Below are 16956 nucleotides of genomic sequence, written 5' to 3'. Positions count from 1 at the left end.
AATTTGAGTTTTTTAACGGCTTTTTGGATTTCAAAATGTTTGCGTCATATAGTTTCATAGTTTTGCATCTTTAGTACTAAAATTTGTCTTGCTTCTAATTTTGCATCTTTCTTTGCTATTTTTGGATCTTTTGAAGCAGAAAATTTTCAAATTATTTCCAACCGTTATTTCAACAAACCTGAAAAATAAGCAAATTAACAAAATCCTTATTTTTTTCTTTCAATGTAATCTATTTTTATTTTATTTTCTTCATTATTCACTGTATTCAAACATGGATTTAACAAAAAGAAAATAATAATTTTTTAATAATAACTAACATGATCCACAATTTTATTTTTCATTCAAATTTGAATAACGTTCACGACCTAACTAAAAAAATTTTAATACTTAACGAAAAATTAGGGAAGAAATTGAAAGAAAAAAAAAGGTTGCAAAATAGACATCGTTTTCCATCTACAATAGATATAAAGTAACAGAAAATTTCTTAAATTTTCATTCTGAATGCATCGTTGACGGTCAAGGGATGTGCTTAGGATTAATTTTAGGTCAAACCTCAACAAATATGAACTTTTCTTAATTTACATACAATTTTTAGGGATATAAATTACAAAACCCATTAAATAATTGCAATAAGGATAACACACCCCTGACGAAAGCACAAAACAGAGTTTCAAAACTCAAAAATAGTAGAATTTTAATGATAAATCAATCACCATGTGTAATAAAATAATGTTTGAAACATAAATTTGATTATAGTATTTAAATAATAGTATTATATAATATTTTTTTGCATATTTTCATGATACAATTGCATTAAACTACCTAGCTAGACTACAAAAAGAATTTTTTTCCACATTTAGGGGAGTTCATCAATGACGTCTAAATTAGTATGAGAATTTTTAGACCCTAACTGACCCCATGAGACATGATTTTCATGTAGAAATTAGAGTTGAGAGTCTAGATCAGCATTTGAGGTGTATTAAGGATCAAGGTCTGTCTATATTCATGAATAACCTATAACAACACCCCCAAACTGCAAATCAACTTCCTATTCTTAAAATACCAGACCGTATGAGCAAGTAAACCTATATGGACCAATCCCAAGCATCTTCTAGCATTTCAGACTTAAGACATAATTTTCAATACCAAAATCTTGCCACAAGCAATCAGTCAGTTCCAATTTCTACAATTTTACATTGGACATCACCAACAAACTCCCCCCATTTACCGCAAAAACACAATTTTCATATATATCCTCGATCGAATTGATCTAAATCGTATTAATGTATAAAATATCGTTTTTTTTTCGATTAATTCCGATAAGCACTTAGTGCTGTGCTGATCAGACAGAAACATTTTTTTAAGCAAATAATGCACCAGCATCAGTCATCTCATTCCAAGTATTATTTTTCTTTTATAAAAGAAGATGATAATCTTAATTCTATTAAAAGAAGTTGAAATTTGAAATTACATACAGAATAATAATTTTCATTAATGTTTATCTAATTTTCATCTCGTCTTCATATCCTGTATAAATTATTAATTTTTTTTTTAGTTTTCAGGGCAATATTCGTCGATAATTTTCATTAAAATAAATATCTAATGTGAATTTATCTCAGCGTTTTTTTTTTTGTTTCAGCTTCTTATTGAAAATCATTTGGATTATAAAATTGCATTCCCTGTAACAGATATAAAATTATAGTTATTTACATAATAATGCAGAATGTTAAGTTAATAATTTTTTACCTGTGGCTGAGCTGCGGGATTGAAGAATTGCATGTCCATTTGTGGAGCAAGTTCTTTCGGTTGAGATACAGTCTTTCCTGCATTTCCCAATATATCAACGTAGGATTTCTTTAAATCTATTTATATCAGAGATTTTAAATAAATTAAAAATGGATTTAACGGAAAATTTAAATTTAAAAAGGTAAAAAAGTCAAACTGAAATTAACGATAATTTAAGATTCAAATAAAATAAACCAAAATTCAAAAAAATTTAACGAAAAGTTCAAAAACTGAACATTAAAAAATTCAAAACATAAAAATACGTTAAAAAATCAACAAACCCTTACTTCGGCCTTTTTGCATTTTAAACATGTTTGGAGCTGACGGCACTGACGGAGCAGCTTGATCTACTGCACCATTTGGATTAGTCTGTTGTTGTTGTTGCTGTTGAGGCATTTGAGCAACATGATTTTGCATTGGAGCCTGATTCATCATTGGTTGTTGAGTCATAGCAGGCTGCTGCATTTGTGGAGCGTATTGTTGTTGTGGCATCGACTGTTGCTGAGGCATCTGTTGTTGCTGTGGCATCGATTGTTGTTGTTGCATATTTTGTTGAGGAATTTGCTGTTGTGGGATATTCTGCATTGCCTGTTGAATATTTTGCATTTGTGGTGCTTGTGGCATGCCCATTTCACCCATTTTTGGAGGTGGTTTAAAGCTCTCAGCTTCGGCCTCTTCTCCATCCTTATTGACCCATTTTTTAGTCGATTCGTCCCACACAATCTAGTTAAAAATCAATAATCAATGAACAGTTTACATATTTATTGAAATAAGCAGCACTTACAGCTGGATTTTTATCATCAGGAAGAATCATCTGATTTGGAGCCTTTCCGAGTCTAAACAGACTTGAGAACCATCCTCCACTAGCTGGTACCTGCTTCTTAGCTTTTTCTGGTTCTGCTTTCTTTACTGGACTCTTCTTGTCTTCCTTATTATTTGCATTTGATTCTGACTTATCTTGTGACTGCTGATCATCAAATTTATGAGATAATGCTGCTCCCATTGTTATTGTCGGTTTAGGCTGTTGAAATTAAAATATAACGGTCAAAATTTATTTAATCGAGAATTTTGAATCTTTTACCTGATCCCATCCATATCCATATCCATCATTCTGTTGCTGATAATTCCCATGAGCATTTGGATCATAAGTCTGCTGAGCATATCCTTGCTGTTGATTCTGTTGCTGCTCATTAATCTGTCCATCATTTTGCATTCCTACATTTTGATTATAATTTGAATAATTTTGCATTTGATCCTGCATCTGGTATTGATTACTATATGCCGTATTTTGGTCATAAGTCGTTACAGGCACTTGATTTTGCTGCTCATAAACAATCTGATTTGAATCATGTTCCTCATAATTTTGCGATGGAATTGTTGGAGCATGAACTGGAGTTTGATGCTGACTTACTGGATCATAAATAGGAGTGGATTGAGGCTGTTGAATAGTTTGTTGCTGTTGATAATCAAGTGGATTATAGACATCATTAGTTTGAACATCAGCTGGAACATATTGCTGACTATAATTCGTTCCAGTCTCATTTTGTAGGACATTAGCTAAATCCTGCAACCATTGCTGATCTTCAGTTCCTTCAACATTATCGACATCTTCATATAGCTTCTCCATAACTGGATCGTAAAATTTCAATCGATCAGCCAGCGAATAAACTTTCGAGATGAAGGAACTGTCAAATAATTGTGACTGCTGGATGATGCACTTCGATATCTGTTCCATATACAGCAGAGACTTCAATTTCAAGCCATAATCAAGCATATTTGTAGCTAACAAGAACTTGTATTTCTGCAGTGACGCAATGAAATAATTTTCAGTATTTAAGCTCCTTGCATATTCATAGACTTCCGTCATAATAATTGAATCATCAGTAGCAAATTCTTTAAACGGCATTTGTACACTCGTACCAAGTAATCCAATTTTTCCATTAACTAATGCTGTATCGCTATAATCAGTGAATTGTGGATCAATTAACAAATAACAAAATTGTGATCCAAAAATGTCACCGCGACTAGCCAATGTGTCACCTAAAGCCAAAATTGATCGTTTAACTAAATCTGGTTTATCAGTACAATTGGATATAATCATAGCTAGATGTGGTCTCCAATCGCCCCACTTTTCATCGAAATTTGTCACACATGCAGGCATACGTCCACTCATAATTTGATAAAGCGTCTGTAGTGGATCATTATATGATAATTTATTAGCAAACTTTAACATAACATTTGCATGCTGCCGTCTATCGACTTTTGATGCTAGGAACAATGCATGTCCCCACAGATTATTGTCTGTTGCATAATCAAGTGCATCATGAATATTTCCATACAATAAATAACTTTTAAATTTATCGAGAACAACTTGTTCGGTCATTATACTCGCTGAAATTGACTGCGATGTCTGCTGATGACTTGCTGAATTTGAATGATGCTCACTTGCATCATTTTCTTCACTTTCACTAACGTCTGTTGCATTCTCATCGTCAATTTCATTATTGATATTTGCACTACTTTTATTATCATCTAAATCATATGCTCGATATTCTTCCGAGTTTTTCATCAACAACTCAGCTATGTCGTGTTCTGTATATGATCCATTTTGTCGAATCATCAAAATTAAATAGCTCCATAATAATGCATAGGAAGCACGTTCAATTGATTCTAAATGTGAGCTTTGCTTTAATTTTTCTTCACAAAATTCAATGACTGTCTTTTTATGTGAAACGCCTCTAATTAGTGGTCCTGGATACGATTGGTATTGTCGACGTGTCTTGTCGAAAATTGGAACGTTATCAACTTTGACTAAATATTTATCATCAGCATTTAACGTGTCGATTGTTATCATAAGTCCATTTGATAATCTAACAAAGCCATGTAGACATTGGAATTTCTGAGGTGTTAAGCGAGCAGCAGCTACTTCTGGTTGTTTAGCTCTGTTGAGTTGATTTGTTAAATTTTAATTAGTTTATGAATTTAATGTTTGATTAAGAATTTACATGCAAAATATATTTAAATTAGCTCATGATGAAATAATAAAAAATTTATGTTGAGCGCACTTTTGTTGTGTTATCAAAAGAACCGCCAGATTTGAACAAAAAAGTATTAATTTTAAAATAATAACAATTATTAAAATTCAAAAAATAACGGAAATTTCAAATTTAAAAGGAATCAAAATTCAAGTTCAAAATTTAGTACAAATATTCAAATATCAAAAGATCGTTATATTTTAGTACAAAACGAAGTTCAAAAATTTTGAATGCTAAAAATACGTTAGAAAATTTAAATTTCAAAAGTTCGTTATTTTTAGTATCCAAACTAGGTTCAAATTTTCAAATTCCAAAAATACGTTAAAAATTTAAATTTTTTCACACAAATCCAAAAAATTTTGTCCCACAAAAATGCGCTGCGAGTGTATTAATACTAATTTTTCACACCTTAAGTCACCATACATATCATATTTGTTAAAATTGTTTAATGATGAATATGCCTGATTGTAATCCTTTCCAATTGTTTGATATGGTTGTTGTAATGATTGATATTCATTCGTGTTATCAATAAATGACGAATTTAGACTTCCTAATGGATTTGTGACAATGCCTCCACTCATAAATCGACTTGTGCTTGCTCTATTAATTTGTGATTGCAATTGTATTTTTTCATAACAAACAGATTTTTAAATAAAAAAATTTCACACGAAATTATGGGAAAACAAAAAATAAAAGAAAGCAGAAAAGACAAAAAATTCGTGAGCAAAATGCACAAAAAGTATAAGATAAAATAAAATAATAATTAATTTTGTGTTAAAAGAAAAACTTCAGCCATATCTCGTGCAATTAAAGGCAATAATCAACTAAAAAGACACTCTATAAATACCTCTCGCTGCCTGAATTGTAACCAGATCTCAAGGAACCGCCAATATCATCCATTGTTGGCTGCATTGGAATTTGTGACTTTTGAAGCATTCCACTATAATAATTTTTATACCATTCGTATGCTTGTGGATTCGTCAAACGAATTTGTTCAAGCCATGCTTGCAATTTATCTGAATATTGCTGCTGTTGTTGTTGATAATAGTAATTCTGATCGTATGGATACGATGGTTGTTGATAATAGCCTTGCATCTCGTATGGACCTCTTGAGCTTCTTCCTGGTCGATAATCTCGCTCATATTCGCGATCTGACGCATTATGGCTGCGTCTACCTGATGGATATCCTTCATCATCGTAATATTTCTCGCGTCTCCTTCGACTTGCTCTTCTATCATCGTAGTCGTAGTCTTCTAAAAGTACAAAAATAATCATTGTTAAATCGTGTCTGTTGTTTGTGATATTTTTAAGTAAACTGATGAATTTTAATGGGGAAATTATATTAATTTCACAAAGAGACTTATAAAATTAATAAAGGATGATGCTGGATCTAATGATGTGGAATATAATTCGTTGCATTTGATTCAAAATGACTAATATTAGAATTATAATTTGAAATGTCAGTTGCTATAATTTTTTAAATAAGTTCGTTCACTTTTTGAACTTCAAATATTTGTTGAATTTTGAATTATAGAAGTTCGTTATATTTCAAGTTCAGAAAGTTGTAAATTTTTAAAGTTCAAAAATTCAAATTTCAAGAAAACGAGCGTTAAAAATTCAAACTTCAAGAAATAGTTACCTTTCAAATATTTAAAAGTCGTTAAATACTTACTTCTTCTAGGATCGCGAACATCACGTGGTCTTCTATCCTTTCTTTCTCTTTCTTTATCATCGTCCTCAACTTCATCATCGTTCCTCTTTTCTCTTCTATTTCGATTTCTCCTTCTATCATCATCTTCATCATCAGTACGCCTTCTTGAATCGCCATATCTTGAGCCATCAGTGTCGTCGTTTCTTCTTCTACCACCAGATCTCCTTTCCTTCTCACGTTTCTTATACTTTTCAAGTTCCTCGCGAACTCGATCACGATTCTTTTTACTATAACGATCATCATTCCTGTCTCTAGATTCCTCCTTTTTATATTCATCTAAACTAGCACTTTCTGAGTCATTATCACTATCGTATTTCTTGTTACTACGCCTCGATTTAAGCTTCATATTCTTTTCCAATTCTCTTAATTCACTGTCTTCAGATGACAATGTTGTATTTAGCTTCTGATTTGTTCTCATTCCATTATCAATGGACTTCCTTTTCTCCTCAAAATCAACTGGTTGAGGCTTGGGTGGATCACTAAGCTCATTAGCACCTTCAATGTCTTCACGAATGTCTGAATTTTGTTCACTCAAATTCACACTTGCTGGAATTGACGGAATTTCAATGACTGGCTGTAGATTTACATTTAAATCATTATTATTGTCATTTGCACCTTCAATCTCCTCTTCTCTTTGCTGTGAGCTGTCTAATGCATGCTGAATTTGATTCTGTAAATGCAAATTTTGTTCCTCCATTCCATCGCCATCGACATTACGCGACATTTGAGTTACTGATATATTTACGAAATCTTCATCATCTTCAATGTGCAGATTTTGCAATGGATTAATTAATGATGGTACATTGCTTTCTACCCCAGTAATTACTCGTTGACTATTTGCGTCACTTTCTCCAGCTACTAAATAAAGATTTCGGTCACTAATATTGAAATTTTGTTGATGATGTTCATCCTCGGCGATTCTTTCTTGCTGCTGTGGAATTTGCTGCTGCTGACTGACATTAAATGGTGGTAATTGACGCTGCATGCTGGGTTCATGAGAAACTTCTCCGTCAGCTTGTCTTTGATAGTTCATAAAGCTTGTTGGAGTCATTTCCGTTCCCGTCACCATTCTATTAGATCTTGGAGGCAATAAATCATTCTGAACTGATTGAACTTGTTCCTGATTATTCTCTGGTTCACCAACGACCATTCTGGACAGTCCAGGTGGTGGTAAATTCTCATTAAAGCTTTCTTGCATTACTGAATGTTGACTGAATACTGGAACTTCTTGTGCCAATTGTCCAGTAACTAAATAATTATGTCTATCGATAGATGAAGTCGTTATTGGCATAACTGGATTGTTTTGAGATGTTGGAACTGAATCATCAAGTCTTTCACGATTTTCAGGATAAGGAATTTCATTGATTGGATTTTTAGGCTGTTGTAAAGCAACAGAAGTTGGTGGTAAAGGCGGCATTTGTGGAATTGATGGTGGAAGTGGTGGTAAATTAGGAATTGATGCTGGTTCAAGAGACGAAGCTTGAATGTTTTCAATATTATCGAATTTAGGTTGATAGTATTGATTAGATGTTGGAATTTGAGGAACCGGCATTTCAGGAACTTGAGGCTCTTGTATTTTCGGTTTTTCTTCTTGAGCTGGTGCCTCAAAATGATTTGGGAAGTAACCAGCAGACGATGAAATTGGCTGATTACTGGACGATACATTCATTTGCTGACTAACTTGCGGTGCCTGCAAATTTTGCCAATCTGAAGATGTTGGTGGCATTTGAGGCATAGGAGGATTATTATTAACAGGCATTTGTGGCTGATTAGCAATCGGTGGCATTTGCTGTTGATTAGCAATCGGTGGCATTTGCTGTTGATTAAAAGCATTTTGAGCCATTGGAACTGGCTGCCAATTTGCCGATTCATTACTTTGCGTTCTCTGATCATTCCATTGAGAATATTGATAACCCGAATGTTGTTGTGACGTTGGTGCAGGCGTCGAATTGAAATTAGAATCTAGTATATAATTTTGCATTAAAGTTGGCGGCGTTGCCACATCTCTCGGTTGATTGACATTACTATAGCTCATTGGCTGTGAAGTTGGCATTGTTGGAAGTGCGGAACTCTGATCATTTGAATAACTTACACTAGCTTGTGGCTGTTGAGCTTGATATTGATTTTGAGACGCACTTTCATGTCTTTCTTGATATTGATTTTGAGGCGCACTTTCATGCCTTTCTTGATATTGATAATTGTTGTTAACATTCTCAAATTGAACATTTTGAGGATTTGACGAATTTAAAGACGTCGTAACAGTTGAAGATGGAATTGGTGATTGAACAAAGCTAAATGTTGGTGGTTGACTCGTCGGATATTGACTCAAATTATTATTATTATTTGCATTCGCATCACTAAATTGAGTTGGATTAAAGAAATTTACAGGATTTGCTGCATATTGTGGTTGTTGATGTGGACGCGATTGATTTGGAGCTTTTGCAAATGGATTCTGTTGCTGACTTTGTTGTTGTTGAGGATTATGCATGGTTTGAGCATGACTTACATTAGTTCCTTGTGGCTGATACACAAATGGAGAGTATAATGGAGCACTTGATGTCATTTGAGGCGGCTGTTGTTGCACATATTGTTGATTTGACTAAAAGAGAACGTAATATTTATAAACGAATCATGCATAATGAATAAAGAGCAGTTTATTATACTTGCGAAAGTTGTTGGGAATTTTGAAGTGAGTTGTTGTTGTTGTTATTACTCTCATTTGGATTTGCTCCCCAATCTTCACCCCAATTATCCCAACCGTCATCAAAATGTTGCGATGTCATATCAGTTATTCAATTATACATTCAGTTGATCTATATCTGCAGTCAATAATCGTAACAGAAAGAATATTGTGCAATTTTAATGGAAAAATTTCTTTCAATACTTTCACTTTTTTCAGAAATTCTTTTGTCACGATGTTTTCAATGTAATAAATAAACTAACTACAGATATCAATGCTTTACCTTACGATTAATAAGACAGCAAAAGACTTATTACACTAAAATACACACGAATAATACAATTAATTAATTATTTTGTCGAAGAAATTTTTTTGAAAAATTTTGTTGATGTGGAAAAAAATTTAGCAATGAATTTGAATTTGGAAATGTCGTTATGATATCTATAAATTTTTAGGGCACTGCTTGATGTCAAATTGAACTTCGATTGAGATTTTGGAAATGATAATTTATTGAGTTAATTAGTGCAGATTAATTGCTGATTAATGAATAAAAATCAGAATAATTTAAAGAATTTTAAATAGCATGAAGTTAGCGCTGGACTCTGTAACGGTCATTTTTTAAATTTTTAGTACTCATTCTTTTTGGTTCAAAAAAGCCGGCAACAAAATTTTCGATTAAATATAAATAGATGATTGGTTGCTTATTGTAATTAAACTCGTTTGTGAATGGTGTTCGATGAAGATCAAGTAAGCTTTTTTTAAAATCAACTTTATTTAACAATGTTTACACAATTATCACTAAATTTCCTCAATCAATTTTTCTTCTTCTTTTGCTTTGTTGTTGGAGGCTTGTTGTTTGGAGATTTACAGCAGAAAATTCTGCACAAATATACACAAATAAAAATCGCAATCAATAGAGTAGCAATTAAACTTAAGAATAATGCAAAGTAAACATCGAACGAGATCAATTGAAAGAAATACAAATCTCTTCCTGCACTCTTCAAGTGTTCAGCACCTTTATGTCTGTAAGCATATTCTGTCCAATAAACTACTGATTGTTGAGGGGTCATAGGTCGATCTTTGAATACTTTAGACAATGATTTAGCAGTCTCAAAGTACTTTGGATTATGAAGTAATTCCATCAAGGCTGATTGAATTTTCTCCTCAGTTATGTCATCAAAGTGGACATCTATACCATATCCTTTAGCTACCGCATTATTTATGTTCATCTTTTGATCACCATAGATTGGAATACCCAAAATTGGAACTCCTTCATAAATAGCTTCTGTTGTACTTAATGAACCACCGTGTGTAATGAATACTTTGACGTTCTTATGTGCCAAAATATCGCGTTGAGGTAACCAAGAACTGATTTTTACATTTTTCGATTTATTTGGTAAGTCTTCCTCAAATTTCCATAAAACTTTCTGTTGCAATGTTTCAAAAACATTAAGGAAAACATTTAGCTTCTCAGCCGGGAAATTTTTGCTTTGAAGGAACGATCCCATCGAAAATAAGATCGCACCATCAACAGCTGAATCTAAGAATTCTTGCAAGTCATTTGGCAAAGGCTTAGCTGGTTTAACATGAATTCCACCAATTTCGATGACACTTGGAAGATATGGACGCGGGTACGATGTGCTGACATGACTATTCTGGAAGATAATTGCTGGACTTTGGAACATTTCAAAATAAGGTTTCTTGGCATTTGGGAAATGTTTTTCATAGAAGCTATCCTGTCTTGGAATTCCGACACCATGGAAAGTAATTCTTTCATATAGAGAATAAAGAGTATTCCAATATCTTTCGGCAAACGTCATCTTATCAGTGTAACCCAAAACAACCATTGGAACGTAAGATGTAGGTGATACACTATGGACGATAAGGAAGGTATCATGATTAATTGATTTCAAAATAAAGATATAATATTATAGACTCACTTTCCAGTTATTTCATCGATCATACCAACAGCACCGAATGTTGTAAAGCCGATCAGAATGCAGTCGTGATGTTCCGCTAAAGCCTGTGAATTTTAGAGGTGCTTTATGAAAATGCAGCAATTAAATTAAATCCAAAAACTCACCATATATGTATCTATAAAGAATAATTCCACAATACAGACATCAAACTTTTCCTTGCTTTTCAAGAGCTTCTGAACACTTTCGTAATTGAGTGTTGCATCGATATCACTCAAATCGGTTTTGAACAACCAATCTATTGTGTTAACAGCAGACATTTTCCCGAAATCAAAGGCATTGATATTCATTTCTAATGAAAAAAAAAAAAATATTAGTAATCCATGCATTAATATGTATAAAAGAGCAATAACCTTTTTGGTATTTGTTTCTGACTTCTGAAAAATCAACATCCCGAAACCTTTCCTTTGGCTTTTTTTGTGGGAAAGGAGACATTACAGTAATATCATGGCCAGCATCGTGCAAAGCATCGACAATTCCTTGTCCTATAGTAAAATGTGATTTACTTATAGTCGGAAATACACCCAAAATCTTTAAAGAATTTGAGCCGACCACAAAAAATATCAGGAAACAGGCACAAATATTAATTAGCTTCATGTCTAATTTAAACTATTATCGCTATATTATGCTTATACTTTTGTTGGTTACTTTAAAAATTAGACATCAGACATCAAAGAAGTTGATTGATAGGACACACTTGAAGAACTGAAAGAGATTATCAAAAGAGAAATATTGGACGGCGTTTTGACATTCAAAAATTTGACGAATTCTTTAAAGGTCAAAAACTTAACGAAAATTTTTGAACTTCAAAAATATGACGAATTTTTCAATCAAGGGAAGTCGGTTTTTCTCAAATTTTTAGTACTCATTCTTGCCACAAAAAATCCGGCAACAATTTTCGATTAACTAATTAATTTATTGTTGATTAGTTGGTTCCTGTAGGTATTTAAATTGTTTTGTTGATGGTGTTCGATGAAGATCAAGTAAGTATCTCTTTAAAATTAACTTTATTTAACAATGTTTGGACAATTTTCACTAAATTTATTTAATTAATTTTTCTTCTGTTTTCCTAAAGATTTACGAAAGCATCTTCTATAAAGATATCTAGCAACGTAATAATCAATCATTGCATTAACAACAAAAATAAGGAACAACACAAAGTAAACATCCAGCGAGATCAATTGGAAGTAATACAAATCACTGCCTGCACTCTTTAAGTGTTCAGCACCTTTGTGTCTGTAAGCATATTCTGTCCAATAAACTACAGATTCTTGAGGAGTCATAGGACGATCGTTGAAAATTTTAGACAATGATTGAGCTGTATCATGGTATTTTGGATCATTAAGTAATTTCGTCAAGGCAGATTCAATTTTCTCCTCAGTTATGTCATCAAAATTGACAACTAAGCCATATCCTTTAGCTACCGCATTGTTCATGTTCATCTTTTGATCACCAAAGATTGGAATGCCCAAAAGTGGAACTCCTTCATACATAGCTTCTGTTGTACCTAGGAGACCACCGTGTGTGATGAATACTTTAATATTCTTATGAGCCATGACATCGCGTTGAGGTAACCAAGAACTGATTTTAACATTATTTGGTTTATTAGGCAAGTCTTCCTCAAATTTCCACAAAACTTTCTGTTTTAGTCTTCCGAACACATTAAGGAGCGCATTTCTCTTCTCAATCGGGAAATTCTTGCTTTGAATGATTGATCCCATTGAAAACAAGATCGCACCATCAACAGCTGAATCTAAGAATTCTTGCAAGTCATCTGGCAACGGCTTTGCAGCTTTAACATGAATTCCGCAAACTTCAATGACATTTGGCATATATGGACGCGGTGACGATGTGCTGACATGACTGTTTTGAAAGATAATAGCCGGACTTTTAAGCATATCATAAAAAGATTTTTTGGCATCTGGAAAATGCTTTTTATAGAGGTAATTATGAATCGGAACTTCAAGCACATGGAAAAAGAATTTTTCATATTGTGTATAAACAGTATTCCACAATCTTTCGATAAACGTCATCTTATCAGTGTAATCCAAAAATGGCATTGGAACATAAGATGTAGGTGATATGCTGTAGACGATAAGGAAGGTATGATGATTAATTATTTTGAAAATAATGTCTATAACTTACTTTCCAGTTATTTCATCGATCATACCGACAGCATTGAATGTAGTGTAGCTTATCAAAATGCAGCCATGATGTTCGGCTAGTGCCTGTGAAATAATATCAATGTGACATTCTTAATTGTGTACTTTACGAAAATGCAGAATGGATCTTGACCAAAGTTTACAATTCTTATCAACCATTAACTTACCATATATGCTTCCAGGTAAAATATTTCCACAATACAGATATCAAACTTTTCCTTACTTTTCAACAGCTTTTGAACACTTTCGTAACTAAGAACATCGTTAATAGCACTTATACCAAAGGTTGGCATCAATGGAATCATCATGAAAATTGGCATTTTCCCGAAATCAAAGGCATCGAGATTCATTTCTAATGAAAACAGAAACGTCATTAAACTTTAACCATCAAATATTCTCAAATTGGCAACAACCTTTTTCGGACTTTTCTTTTACTTCTGCAAATTCAACATCTCGATACCTTTCTTTCGACTTCTTTTGTGGGAAAGGTGACATCACAGTAATGTCATGTCCAGCATCATGTAAAGCATCGACAATACCTTTTCCTATAGCAAAATGTGATTTATTTATAGTCGGAAAGACACCTAAAATCTTTAAAGACTTTGTCCCGATCACAAAAAATATCAAAATAAAAGCAAAAATATTTGTAAGCTTCATGGCTTTTTGACAATTGGGAATAAACTAAAGTGAGAATATACTCAATCTCGCTATTTTACGCTCATATTTTTGCTTATTATGAAGATAAAAAGAGACGAAGAGCAAGTTAATAAAGAGAGAAGATGTTCCAGTGGTGATTGATAAAGCGCATTTACGTTGCTTAGATGTGATAATCAGTTGAAGAACAATTACTTAATACCTTTTGATAATCAAGATATCAATGCGTGTGTTAAAACCAATGATTGTAACTACATTCTGGTAAGTATTTCTTTATGAAATTTATTTATTGAACAATTTAGCTACAATTTCCTTAATTAATTTTTCTTCTGCTTTTTTGAAGGTTTGTCTGAAGATTTACGGAAGAATCTTCTGTACAGATATCTTACTACATAAAAATCAATCATCGCATTAACAACAAAAATAAGAAACAACACAAAGTAAACATCCAGCGATATCAATTGGAAGTAATACAAATCACTGCCTGCACTCTTCAAATGTTCAGCACCTTTATGTCTGTAAGCATATTCTGTCCAATAAACTACTGATTCTTGTGGGGTCATAGGTCGATCATTGAATATTTTAGACAATGATTGAGCAGTTTCAAAGTACTTTGGATCATTAAGCAATTTCGTCAAGGCTGATTCAATTTTCTCCTCAGTTATGTCATCAAAATTCACAACTAAGCCATATCCTTTAGCTACCGCATTGTTCATGTTCATCTTTTGATCGCCAAAGATTGGAATACCCAGCAGTGGAACTCCTTCATACATAGCTTCTGTTGTACCTAAGAGACCACCGTGTGTGATAAATACTTTGACGTTCTTGTGAGCTACGACATCACGTTGAGGTAACCAAGAACTAATTTTAACATTTTTCGGTTTATTCGGCAAGTCTTCCTCAAATTTCCATAAAACTTTCTGTTTTAGTCTTCCGAAGACATTAAGGAGCGCATTTCTCTTATCAATCGGGAAATTCTTACTTTGAATGAACGATCCCATCGAGAATACAATAGCACCATCAACAGCTGAGTCTAAGAATTCTTGCAAGTCATCAGGTAAAGGTTTAGCTGCTTTAACATGAATTCCACAAACTTCAATGACATTTGGCATATATGGACGTGGCGACGATGTGCTGACATGACTGTTTTGGAAGATAATTGCTGGACTTTTGACCATCTCATAAAAAGACTTTTTGGCGTCTGGGAAATGCCTTCTATAAATACGATACTGAATCGGAACTTCGAGCACATGGAAAAGAATTTTTTCATATTGTGTATAAACAGTATTCCACAATCTTTCGATAAAAGTCATTTTATCAGTGTAATCCAAAAATGGCATTGGAACATAAGAAGTTGGTGATATACTGTAGACGATAAGGAAGATGTCACTATTAATTGATTTCAAAATAATGATATAATATTGCACTCACTTTCCAGTTATTTCATCGATCATACCAACTGCATTGAATGTTGTGAAGCCGATCAGAATACAGCCATGATGCTCGGCCAAAGCCTGTGAATTATTAATAATCCATTACGAAAATTCAGTCACTTAAATTACTATCCAATGACTTACCATATATGTTTCCATGAAAAATATTTCCACGATGCAGACATCAAACTTTTCTTTGCTTTTTAAGAGCTCTTGAACGCTACTGTAACTTAGAATATCATCCATAACACCCATACCAAAGGTTGACATCATAGGAACCATCATAAAAATTGGCATTTTTCCGAAATCAAAGGGATTGATATTCATTTCTAATGGAATAGGAATATTAATAAACCACATGATTATCATATTTTTACAGACGAGCAACAACCTTTTTCGTATTTATCTTTGATTTCTGTGAAATCAATATCCCGATACCTTTCCAATGGCTTTTTTTGTGGGAATGGTGACATCACAGTAATGTCATGTCCAGCATCATGCAAAGCATCAACAATGGCTTTTCCTATTGCAAAATGTGATTTGCTTCCAGTTGGAAAGACACCCAAAATCTTCAAAGAATTTGAGCCGATCACAAAAAATATCAAAATAAAAGCAAAAATATTTATAAGCTTCATGCCTATTTCACAATTTGAAAGAAACTAAAGTGAGAATATACTCAATCTTGCTATTTTATGCTCATATTATTTTTAACCATAATGATAAAATGAGAAAAAGATAAAGCTTGATCGATTGGACAAGTTTGCGTGGTGAGCAATTAAGCGCACTTAAGCTGAGGAATTCGGTAGTCATTTCAATTTCAATTTAAACGAAGTCATTTCAATTTAAACGATAACGACATGTTGACATTCAAAAATTTTAAGAATTTTCAAAAAATTAAAAAATTTAACGACTTTCTGAAATTGAAGCGTTTTAAAGTTCAAATACTTAACGAAATATTTGAACTTCAAAAATTTCAAGAAGTTTTGAATCTCAGAAAACCGTTAACTTTAAACTTTATGGTTATTGGAGCTTATCAATCAAATGATGATAGCACAGATCTCTTTATCAGATTGATGCTGGAACAGACTCTCCGACATTTGAGAAACAAAAATTTCAGCATGTGTATATTTTTCAAAAATGCGTTTGTTTTGTTATTCTCTCAAATTCGCGTGGAGACACAACACTATAATTATTTTATCAACGATAGTGTGAAGTGGATCTTGTTTCTTGAAAATATTCACGCCGTGTCTTTATACTTCTGTTTTATGCCTTGATCATTTTATTTTTTTAATTTATCCAGTCTCATATTTGCCCAGTCTTAATTAAATGCTTTGAGTCAATTTCGCAAGCCTAAAGTTGCTTTTCTTAATATTTTAAATACAAATTTCAAGGTATATTGCTGGTAAAATTGATACCCTGAATTTACGTTATAAGCCAGTGGCTTATGGGAAGAAAAAAGTTTTCAAAATCGTGAAAAAAGGCTTAATAACGAGTAATGGCTTAGTAAAAAATGTAAACAA

General features: G+C 32.8%; 4 protein-coding genes and 1 long non-coding RNA gene across 7 annotated transcripts; 1 reads left to right on the top strand and 4 right to left on the bottom strand.

Moving 5' to 3' along the window:
* Positions 1 to 273: 273 nt before the first annotated feature.
* Sec16 (Secretory 16) lies at positions 274 to 9618 on the bottom strand. 3 transcript variants are annotated; one of them, XM_070634865.1, is made up of 10 exons: positions 9495 to 9618; positions 9195 to 9350; positions 6493 to 9130; positions 5668 to 6073; positions 5229 to 5420; positions 2867 to 4727; positions 2570 to 2806; positions 2067 to 2508; positions 1747 to 1862; positions 274 to 1679 (listed from the first exon to the last, which is right to left on the bottom strand). In XM_070634865.1, the coding sequence occupies exons 2-10, from the start codon at positions 9312 to 9314 to the stop codon at positions 1644 to 1646; spliced, it is 6048 nt and encodes a 2015-aa protein (XP_070490966.1). In that variant the 5' UTR covers positions 9315 to 9350; positions 9495 to 9618; the 3' UTR covers positions 274 to 1643. The 3 variants fall into 3 exon arrangements, with proteins under 3 accessions (XP_070490966.1, XP_070490968.1, XP_070490967.1); XM_070634866.1 differs by having other exon boundaries at positions 275 to 1679; positions 2073 to 2508; XM_070634867.1 differs by lacking the exon at positions 5229 to 5420.
* Positions 9619 to 10023: 405 nt separating this feature from the next.
* LOC139086531 (UDP-glycosyltransferase UGT5-like) lies at positions 10024 to 12151 on the bottom strand. Its single transcript, XM_070634996.1, has 4 exons — positions 11541 to 12151; positions 11295 to 11479; positions 11152 to 11234; positions 10024 to 11083 (listed from the first exon to the last, which is right to left on the bottom strand). Exons 1-4 carry the CDS (start codon positions 11782 to 11784, stop codon positions 10024 to 10026), a joined length of 1572 nt encoding a protein of 523 aa, XP_070491097.1. The 5' UTR covers positions 11785 to 12151.
* Positions 12152 to 12182: 31 nt separating this feature from the next.
* LOC139086417 (UDP-glycosyltransferase UGT5-like) lies at positions 12183 to 14018 on the bottom strand. Its single transcript, XM_070634870.1, has 4 exons — positions 13763 to 14018; positions 13517 to 13701; positions 13333 to 13415; positions 12183 to 13272 (listed from the first exon to the last, which is right to left on the bottom strand). The coding sequence occupies exons 1-4, from the start codon at positions 14004 to 14006 to the stop codon at positions 12237 to 12239; spliced, it is 1548 nt and encodes a 515-aa protein (XP_070490971.1). The 5' UTR covers positions 14007 to 14018; the 3' UTR covers positions 12183 to 12236.
* LOC139086418 (uncharacterized) lies at positions 12830 to 16278 on the top strand. Its single transcript, XR_011544009.1, has 4 exons — positions 12830 to 13130; positions 13340 to 14264; positions 14347 to 14853; positions 14933 to 16278. It is a non-coding gene; the product is annotated as an uncharacterized lncRNA (long non-coding RNA).
* Positions 14272 to 16085, bottom strand: LOC139086416 (UDP-glycosyltransferase UGT5-like). The gene is made up of 4 exons (XM_070634868.1): positions 15828 to 16085; positions 15581 to 15765; positions 15435 to 15517; positions 14272 to 15368 (listed from the first exon to the last, which is right to left on the bottom strand). The coding sequence occupies exons 1-4, from the start codon at positions 16069 to 16071 to the stop codon at positions 14321 to 14323; spliced, it is 1560 nt and encodes a 519-aa protein (XP_070490969.1). The 5' UTR covers positions 16072 to 16085; the 3' UTR covers positions 14272 to 14320.
* Positions 16279 to 16956: the final 678 nt, after the last annotated feature.

The sequence above is a fragment of the Chironomus tepperi genome, unplaced genomic scaffold, assembly GCF_022539635.2.
Source record: "Chironomus tepperi strain 1889 unplaced genomic scaffold, CSIRO-AGI_Ctep_v1 contig_85, whole genome shotgun sequence".
NCBI lineage: Eukaryota > Metazoa > Arthropoda > Insecta > Diptera > Chironomidae > Chironomus > Chironomus tepperi.
This window is presented reverse-complemented; position numbering and strand designations above follow the sequence as displayed.

Excerpts from the sequence above, each read along its gene's own strand:
- Sec16 (XM_070634865.1), bottom strand. The coding sequence starts at position 9,314 with ATGACATCGCAACATTTTGATGACGGTTGGGATAATTGGGGTGAAGAT. Across the intron at positions 9,131-9,194 it reads ATTCCCAACAACTTTCGCAA|TCAAATCAACAATATGTGCA; the intron begins GTATAATAAACT and ends GTTCTCTTTTAG. Across the intron at positions 4,728-5,228 it reads GATATGTATGGTGACTTAAG|AGCTAAACAACCAGAAGTAG; the intron begins GTGTGAAAAATT and ends TCAACTCAACAG.
- LOC139086531 (XM_070634996.1), bottom strand. The coding sequence starts at position 11,784 with ATGAAGCTAATTAATATTTGTGCCTGTTTCCTGATATTTTTTGTGGTC. Across the intron at positions 11,480-11,540 it reads CAGAAACAAATACCAAAAAG|AAATGAATATCAATGCCTTT; the intron begins GTTATTGCTCTT and ends TTTTTTCATTAG. Across the intron at positions 11,235-11,294 it reads TCTTTATAGATACATATATG|GCTTTAGCGGAACATCACGA; the intron begins GTGAGTTTTTGG and ends TAAAATTCACAG.
- LOC139086417 (XM_070634870.1), bottom strand. The coding sequence starts at position 14,006 with ATGAAGCTTACAAATATTTTTGCTTTTATTTTGATATTTTTTGTGATC. Across the intron at positions 13,416-13,516 it reads TTTACCTGGAAGCATATATG|GCACTAGCCGAACATCATGG; the intron begins GTAAGTTAATGG and ends ATTATTTCACAG. Across the intron at positions 13,273-13,332 it reads ATCGATGAAATAACTGGAAA|CATATCACCTACATCTTATG; the intron begins GTAAGTTATAGA and ends TATCGTCTACAG.
- LOC139086416 (XM_070634868.1), bottom strand. The coding sequence starts at position 16,071 with ATGAAGCTTATAAATATTTTTGCTTTTATTTTGATATTTTTTGTGATC. Across the intron at positions 15,518-15,580 it reads TTTTCATGGAAACATATATG|GCTTTGGCCGAGCATCATGG; the intron begins GTAAGTCATTGG and ends AATAATTCACAG. Across the intron at positions 15,369-15,434 it reads ATCGATGAAATAACTGGAAA|TATATCACCAACTTCTTATG; the intron begins GTGAGTGCAATA and ends TATCGTCTACAG.